At 29.4% G+C, this 9,168-nt stretch overlaps 2 protein-coding genes across 2 annotated transcripts; one reads left to right on the forward strand and one right to left on the reverse strand.

The window, feature by feature from the left end:
* Window positions 1–2,254: 2,254 nt before the first annotated feature.
* Window positions 2,255–2,714, forward strand: LOC124940648 (protein RSI-1). The gene is made up of 3 exons (XM_047481181.1): window positions 2,255–2,329; window positions 2,412–2,430; window positions 2,524–2,714. Exons 1-3 carry the CDS (start codon window positions 2,255–2,257, stop codon window positions 2,703–2,705), a joined length of 276 nt encoding a protein of 91 aa, XP_047337137.1. The 3' UTR covers window positions 2,706–2,714.
* A 4,044-nt stretch (window positions 2,715–6,758) lies between these two features.
* Window positions 6,759–8,846, reverse strand: LOC124939845. The gene is made up of 4 exons (XM_047480298.1): window positions 7,879–8,846; window positions 7,657–7,785; window positions 7,438–7,573; window positions 6,759–7,175 (listed from the first exon to the last, which is right to left on the reverse strand). The coding sequence occupies exons 1-4, from the start codon at window positions 8,634–8,636 to the stop codon at window positions 6,831–6,833; spliced, it is 1,368 nt and encodes a 455-aa protein (XP_047336254.1). The 5' UTR covers window positions 8,637–8,846; the 3' UTR covers window positions 6,759–6,830.
* Window positions 8,847–9,168: the final 322 nt, after the last annotated feature.

Genomic DNA, 9,168 nt, shown 5'->3' on the forward strand with positions numbered 1-9,168 from the left:
AACAATTGTAAGTGGTTTAGCAGTTAAAGTGTTAACATTTCATACTAAAGAACATGGTTTGAATCCCTCTAAAAGAAATAATTATTATATGTGAGTGCGCGAATATTGGTAGATGAAGCGGAAGCGAGAATATTGGCTTGAGTAACGCAAACATTGGTGAGAAAACCTAAAGGTTCGTCCATTGGGGGAATGTCGGCTTGAGTAACATAAACATTGGTGATAAAAACCTAAGAATTTATGCCTAAAGGTATAATCGAATTAAAAATGCACCTCAATTTTGGTTATTAAATAATCAAAATCATTATAGATATAAAAAAATATAAAACTTAAATTATTTGGTTAAATAATTTTTTAATATTCTTATTTTTTTTAAATTAGTATATAATAATAAGTAATATTAGATATAATAGAATTTTATATTTGATTGGTAGTTTGATCCAAAATCAATATTTGAAGATTTGTTTTATCGAAACTATTTTTATTTTCACCTAATTAATGTTCAATTTATATGATTTTTGGTAGGTTTAAAAAATAATAAACAATTTTAAATAAAAGGAGTAGATAAAGATAAGTTTTGTCATATTTTTTAATAATTAAATAAAAAATATTGAATTAAATTATAATTTACATTTTTTATTTAATTTTTTTTCCTTGGATTTTTATATCCATACTAGTGTAAATGGACGGGCTAATATAACTATAATATTTCAAAAATTATGAATTATTACACACAAATTTACATGAAGTATAATTAATTAATAAAACCCATTATGTAGACTTGGCTAATAACTTGCACACTATGGGTTAATGATTTTCAATCCTCTTGTTCTAAGGAAAGGATCTCCCAATACCTAAGTCAGTTCACATTATCTTATTTAATTAAATAAAAAAATAAAATATGAAAAAGTAAGTAATAAATAATTAATATTTTCTAATATTGCGTATATAAGATACAAAATAATGTTATAATGAACTCATTTATTGTAAGAATAGAACTAGCTAGTTGCATTTTAAATTTGTTTTTAGTATAAAATTAATTAATATTTCATCACCATTTGTAAATTTTAGAAATTTCGATCTCTTCAAATCTTTAGTAGAGATCGATTCTTCCAAACTATTGATTTGTTTTTGTTTTTTATCGTTAGACAACCCCTAGAATTGGGTTGCTCCATCCTAGTAGAAAATGTGAATTCTTTTTTTTATACCCTTCTCCTAATTTTAAAAAATAGTTAAAATAATATTTTTGGTGAGATTTAACTCATAATTATTATTTTTCATCTTTAATCAATAGGATACACCTTATTATTAAATATATATATACAAAACTTTTATTTTATTTTATTTTTAATTAAATGAACTAGGGAGTAGGCTGCCCTAACTCATCGGCTTGCCGCCGGGCTTATCCAGGTAAACAAATTTATTTTGGTTGTAATTCTTAAAAAAATGTAAAATTGTTAAATCTTCTTAATTAAATTTTTAATTTTTATAAATTTGTCATAATGAATATCTAAATTCTCATTTAGTTATTTTAATTTTGTATTATTTAGAAATTAATTTTTTTATATACAACTATTTATTTGAATTAATTAAAATAAGAATAAACACATATACATCCTATGTATTTTTTTACCCGAGTTTATTCTCGAGATAATTAGCATTACTATCTTTTTTTTTTTAAATTAGAACGTTTTTATTAAATTGTTATCTTATTAAATAGTATTTTTTATTTTTATTTTTTTAAGTTATGATAAAATAACATTAGATCATAACTATAGCCTCCGCTCATAGTGGGAAGAACTTTGAATAGAAACGGAGAAACATGAAGCTATCTACGCAGATATGATTTCTATGTGCATAATTCGATGTAAATCTAAACCTAGATAATTGATCTTATATAGAAACTATTTCCAATTGAGCTAATTAATCTACTTAATTAGATAATACAAGTTTATAATATCGATGAAGGTTAGTTGGAATAATTTAGAACTTATTTAGAATAATAACTATAAATATACATAACGTGTGTTGAATTAATTGGGTAAGTAATAAGAAAGAATAACATTTTAATTAATACATTTAACAAGAAATGATGTAATATAATCAAATCCCCAATATTAACGCCTCAAACAACGCATCAATCATGTTAAATGTCTTCCTCCTTTCTCTATAAATCTTCACCTCCCTTCCCTTCTTTCTTCATCACTTCCCAACTATAAACATATAACTACCACTTTCTTCCTCGAATTCTCATTCAATGGCCAGTCGTTCGTATTCCCTTCTCGTCGTCTTCTCCATTCTCTTCATTCTCGCATTTTCTAACATAGCCGAGGTAACTCATAATTCCATGACTTGTACTATAACATGTTTTTGTTTTTTCGGATATTTGACTACTTTCTTTAATATTGTATCAGGCAAAGTTGCGTCCTTCTCGTAATTCCTCATCCTCTCTTTAAAATTATATTATACATTTCTTTTCATCATTTTCATTTTTTATTACGAATAAACTATAATGAATGGATGCAGAATGTAAGCCGAGGTGTACTTACCGATGTTCGGCGACGTCTCACAAGAAACCGTGCATGAAATACTGCCTCCAATGTTGCGCTAAGTGTCTATGTGTCCCACCGGGGACTTATGGTAACAAAGAAACATGCCCTTGTTATAACAACTGGAAGACTCAGGAAGGTCGCCCTAAATGTCCTTAAGCTTAACTCATAAATACTAAGCAAATAAAGCGTCATATGCATTCACTAGGGCACTATTTTTAGTTAATAATCTTCATATTGAAATAAGGGCTTATTTAGCTTACTAGTAAGTATCATTTGTTTAAAGGATATGGACCAATTAATAATGTTGTCCATTTCTATTTTACTTATTGGCGCTATATATATGAAAATGTAATCGAATTTTAATTTGGAATTTATATAAATCCTTTGAGATTTAAATTCAATTATGAAATATTAGTACTATTTGATTATTGTTTTATGGAAGGATTTTAGAATTTTAATTACATTATTTTTTTGAATAATGATACATACAACACCCTTATACCTTATACAACATCTTCACACATCACCTACCTCATTTAAAAAGAAAAAGAAAATATATCTTAAAAAAAAATACAAGAGAGAGAAAAATATTTTCTCTTTCTTTCCCAATGAGGTAGGAGTGCTTTATATATTATTAATCTATTTCTTTATGATTGAGACTAGAGAGTATTTTGACTTTAAATTATGGTATTGATGGGTTTATTTTTATTTTTTTAAAGAATTTTAATATATTCCTATTTAATGTCAATTATATTATTTAATTTATTAATTAAAATTTTATAACATTTTTAATTTTTTAATTTTTTTATTAATATATAAATATTTTTAATAAAAAACTAATTTCTAAAAATTATTATCAATATTTTAAAAATAACCTAAGGATTATTTTAAAAAAAATGATAAAAACACATAAAAGATGGTCAACGTTCTAAACAAGCATTCATTAATTAGTTTCTCTAAAATTAATAATAAATACAAAAGTTCGTACAATGGTACTTACTTTATAACAACAATAATTATATAAATATTAGTAGATGTAATTCTTACGTTAACTTTGTTATAGAACTTAAAACTTTAATATTTTAAAATTAAATCAACTATAAAAGTTGACCATAATGTATAAATCACGTGAGATTAAATGATTTGTGATTTGATCAATTCAAGACACAAATATAACAGATAATTCCTCTTGTTACAATATAAATGAAGGGTTAATTTGTGGGTTGAACGGCCGAATTTGAGATTGAGTCTTGAGGCGGCACAAAACCTCGAAGCTTAATATTAATATATATATATATATATTTTTATCGATTTAAATATAATAGTATTTGTAACATGAATTTTAGATATAAAATATCATCAAAATAATATGTCATAAGTAAATACAAAAAAAACAAAAGAGATCCAAACAAAATATAAAATTCATGTTCCGAACTAGTACATACTCACTTGAATATTACTCGTCTCGCATTTTTTGAAGCGAAAATATTGATCAAGTTTGCATAATCAACTTTCTTAATAATTTTTTTCTCGATAGATAACATAGCTAACACATTTAGTCTTTCTTACGACATAGTTGATCGAAGATAAGTTTTAATCAACTTCAATTTTGAAAAACTGTTATCAAGATGAAACAAAATATCATATCTTTTAGGACCTCTTTCAACCAAAAAGTCCCTAATATTTTGCATTTTGTCCCATTTTCCTGGATATCAACATTTAAAGGAAACAAAATCTTTTGATTTATATCTCTATCAGTGTCACTTTTAGGCATACTTACATCGTTCTCATTTTCAGACTATTTTGAGTCTTCACTGCGAAGTTCATTCAATTCACCATGTTCTCGATCATTCAACTTATCATCGATGTCATTCTGGTTCACTTGCTCTATTATATGATCGCTTGTGAAATACTTATTACGGCTTCCTACTTGGCTTTGAATTAAAGTATCTTCCTTTTGTTTTTTCTTTTTTTTTATGCCCTAGACAATTGTTTTCTTATAGGAGGCATGCTTGATAAAACTCTAAATGCTAACCTGCATTAAAAATTTATAAATTAACCAACATTCTATGAATCTATGATTAACCACAATATTGCACTTCCGCTATACAATAATGCAAGATACAGATTGTGAATCCACTATTCCATCAGATAAGTCCTCAACAACAAAAAATAACCAAGTAAATCGAACCAAAATCTCACCGAAATCGGAGGAAGAACTCTAGTGGGCAGTGGCGCAGTGCCGAGAAATAAAGCTGGAACGAGCGAAAAAGGCCCAAGAGCTCGGGGAAGGAGACAACCGAGTTTTCTGCTCCGATTCCGGCAAGCTGGAGGATCGATGGCGGACTTGGGGTTTGGGGGAAGTATTTCCTTTTCTTTTTTCAGAATGCTTGTTCTTATATTTTTTTTTCTTTTTCCTTGATTTTGTTGATAAATGGGAATCGTGTCATTCTTTTCTCCAAGTAAGATAATGTTTTTTATTTTTATTTTTTTGGATACAAATTAAGTTAAGACTTATCATTGATAGGTTATCAATTATTATTTATGAGCTTTTTAAAAATAAGCCCATGAACATATCATTATAATTTATTCTTTTGAATATTTTGGTGCCCCAAGAATATTTGGGCCTGAGGCAATTGCCTCACTTATTACACAGCAGGTCCGAACCTGGTTAAACTTACCTTACATGTCTTCATAAACTCTAAACTTTATCACTAGTCTCTGCAATGGTGGTGATAGTATAATCCTTTTAAAACTCAGAACTTTAACGTCTCTAAGAGAATGGTCGACACTCCAAATCGAAGGTTGCAAACATAAATTTATATTATGAGGAGTGATAGAGGAAAAAATTTGGGAGAGAGAATGGGGGAGAGAATGATGTGTTACCATATCACTGGTTAAAAAAGGATAAAGGACGAGAAGCAAAAAAATTTGATATTTTTTTCATTGCGTCATTCCATCTCCCAATCATTTTTCTTATATTATTTTAATAAAGTTAACCTAGCTTAGTTGATCAAATGTTTTATTAACATATAGTGATTTAAGAATCAAACTTGTATGTTATTTTTATTTTTCTAATCTTGGGTGCTCATTTGAAAAATAACAGTAAAAACATAAAAAAAAAAAGTTCAACAAAATAAATAAATAAATAATTGTATTAGGGAGCTCGAAAATTGATTTTATATTTATGCTTAATTTTAAATAACAAATATTCTCACATTAATTACAACATGTTTGGAAAGCCTGCTTCTATTGAGTAAATATTACTTATTTATCAGTTAAATTAAACATCACCCACTTTAATAAATTAGCTAGTGATATTCAAATAGACATATAATTCAATAATATATGACATTTCGTTTAAGTGATACATTTAACATTCAACTATTTTTAATTTTGTTCAAATTAAATTAAATTCCTCAACTTATTTTTATCTTATTGCAGGTTCATCAAAATGAGTATCTTAAATATGTGAATATCAAATATATGAATTAGTAAGCTATAAGATGTTTGATATTGTTTAAATACAAGTAAGAATATCATTATAAGAATGATTAAGAATATCATTATAAGAATGAATTATAGATAACCACTAGGATAGTTCAAGTTGACAAAAAAAAATGTGTTTAATTAAAGAAATGTTTTAGTTCGATGTTACCAATACAAATAGTGCCTGAATCCAATTACTAAATGACACATGTTAATCTTTATATTCATTTCTCTCACTTAACTCATAAACTTAACTATAGTTGAGAATTTAAAAGAATAAATAATATATTCAATTATTTATATATTTTTATGAGAAATTAGGAAGTGCATAAACGAAGGTTGAAACTCAGTCGACAAAGTATATGACCATTTGTCAACAAAGTATATGACCATTTGTCGCATTTGCCCCTCGAGAGGGTCATTTCAATCCTTCTCGAGTCATTTCAACCCTATGTCAAATCCTGTGTCTCGAAACTCAGACAAGCCTTTACCTTGTGCCTCATTTGCAACCCAAATTACAAACTGTCAACAAACACAAATAATCCCAGAAGCAAAAGAAATGATATGCTGAAGCAAAAGCCAAAGCCCAATAAACCAGAATACTAACAGCCAAAACCCATAATTAGAATGAATAATATGGGATTGGGATTCACAACAATTGAATATGGACAGCCAAATATATAACATTGAAGCCTCAAGAACACTGATCTAATGCAAAATAATAAACAAACATACAAACAAACAAATGAATAAAGATCAATACAAAAGATGTAAAATAAGGTTGTTATCTATCTAGCTAGCTATATGCCCTTGTTCTATCATTGAGGATTCACCCGGTTGGTTCCTCTTGAAAAGCTTTTTGACTATTTTATCCCAATTCGTTCTTCGCCCTCCAATCTGTGACTTTGTCTTCATTGTATCATCAGATGAAATCTCATCTTCTTCTTCTTCTTCTTCTTCCTCCTTTCTCGACGTTTCTTCTTCTACTTCACATGTGGTCATTGCATGAGGCACGTTTAGACTAACAGCTCTTTCCAAAGCATCTCTATGCTCCTTTTTAATGGTATCCATCCTCTCGATTCTTTGTGCTTTTGGAGGCGTTATCCTCGTCTCCTCTTGTTGATTTTCTTTCATTATCTGTATTCATTAGCCATTCATTTCTCTAAAGGTGTTTCCATAATATTGTCTTTGTTTCTTTAATGCAACACTTTGATATAGAATTTATTGAATTTTGAGTTCAAAACCAGATATTAACACATGATCATCAACATATCCATTATCTCTGCATCAACTTGATCTTACTCAGATTCAGAAATTTATTGACAATTCCCTAATGTGTTTCTAAATTGGGTAAATCCAATTATTAAGATCCAATTATGAATATGGGGTTATGACTTACTTCAAGAGCCTTCTCTGCTTCTCTATGAATCCAAACAATTCCATGGTCTGATGTAGCATTGCAAGATAAGACAATGTGTTCAAACCTTCCATCAACAGGAATGGCTGTTCTAACTTCTGGAGGATACCTCCCACATCTGAGTTCCACAAAAAAAAATTGAAAAAAGATTGATAATCATCTTTGAAAGAGAACCCAATTACAGAAAAAAGCATAAATTACCTGCAAAATTTTCTTTCCACAATATGATACATTCTACCAGGAGCATATAGTCTTCTAAAATCCTTAAGTTTTCTTCCTTCTGGTATGAAATTATCTCTCAAGCAAACCGCAAACAATAAACATGGCAAGCTGTCAAAAGCATCAATGCCTGGTTTAAGAGAAAATATTATAAGACATAAACAAAATCTAGAAGATGAAGAAGAAGAGATTCCAATTACATACCAAAAGACAGATTTAAAAATATCTTCTAAAGGAGTTGGAGTTCTTGGTAAGAAATCATCCTGTAAAACCACAGAATGAATGATATCTGCATACTTAACAGCTAAGTTAAGTGACATACACCTCGCCGGCGCAACAGAATAGCACCGGAGCTGATTCTTAGCTATACCCGCCAATTGATCACGATGATTCGCCACAATTATAGTTGCCAACGCCGCCACGCCTGAACCCAATGAATGTCCAGCGAAAACAATCTTATAAGAACTTCCATTTTCAACCCATAACCGACAAAGTGTTTCAGATTCCTTATTAAGCAACCAAATCGCAGATTTCAACAAACCATGATGAACATATCCTCCATCAAACATCTGCATACCAAGGCGATTATCCATTAACAGCTTATAATCACTATCCTTAATCAAATTGAGGCCACGAATCGCTACAACAATCTCGCGATGTTTATGGTCGGAGTAGATTATGTAAGGCGGCGCATTTCCTTGTGTCTGTTGGTAGGTTACCCGTTTCACGACCCAGTCAGGATTCAATCTGTACCCATTTGCAGGAGGGTATTGGGGTTTGTGTAGATCTTCTTCATAGACAGCGAGGATTAAGCGGCAAATACGAGGAATGGGTTCGAATTCCTCGGCTGTAGCTGTCGGCCAGGTGGCGCTATCATAAGATCCAATATAGGTACAACGTTTCCATGCCCACCGGAGACAACCTATTACCACCACACACTCCATTCCACATGCGACCGACATCTTTGTTTGTTTGAATATAGACTGAAGCTATATACTATGCGTGTAGCTAGAGAACGTAAAAGGTGATCTTAATTCAAGTTGGGTTTGGAGGTTGAAGACGATGAAGGGTGCTTTTATGGGAAGGGAAAGGGAAAGATATCACGTATTCACGTGGCGGGTAAATCCTTATAAATTGCAGAAATGGAGAAGACACGCTGTAGAATAAAATTGATTATCAAGCGCGTGCGAACAGAGTATGATGAAGGAACAAGACGAAGTTATCTAGTTATGACTTGTTTGTTTTCAGTTATTTTAGTTTAATTTCAAATAAGTTATCTAAAAATATGCCAAATTGTTATTTAAAGTTCCAATCTTGAATATGCCCAATTGCTAATATGCCCAATTGCTATTTAAAGCTCAAACATGAAAGTGAGTTGAATTTAAACTATCAAAATTTTAATTATTTGAAATTTTTTTAAATGGATAAAATCTCATTAAATTGTTTTAATATATTATTTTAGTTTTTCTAATTAATTTGTCATGTTTTTAATTT

The sequence above is a fragment of the Impatiens glandulifera genome, chromosome 5, assembly GCF_907164915.1.
Source record: "Impatiens glandulifera chromosome 5, dImpGla2.1, whole genome shotgun sequence".
Classification (NCBI taxonomy): domain Eukaryota; kingdom Viridiplantae; phylum Streptophyta; class Magnoliopsida; order Ericales; family Balsaminaceae; genus Impatiens; species Impatiens glandulifera.

Excerpts from the sequence above, each read along its gene's own strand:
- LOC124940648 (XM_047481181.1), top strand. The coding sequence starts at position 2,255 with ATGGCCAGTCGTTCGTATTCCCTTCTCGTCGTCTTCTCCATTCTCTTC.
- LOC124939845 (XM_047480298.1), bottom strand. The coding sequence starts at position 8,636 with ATGTCGGTCGCATGTGGAATGGAGTGTGTGGTGGTAATAGGTTGTCTC. Across the intron at positions 7,786-7,878 it reads ATTTTTAAATCTGTCTTTTG|CTTGCCATGTTTATTGTTTG; the intron begins GTATGTAATTGG and ends TGCTTTTGACAG. Across the intron at positions 7,574-7,656 it reads GTGGAAAGAAAATTTTGCAG|ATGTGGGAGGTATCCTCCAG; the intron begins GTAATTTATGCT and ends TGTGGAACTCAG.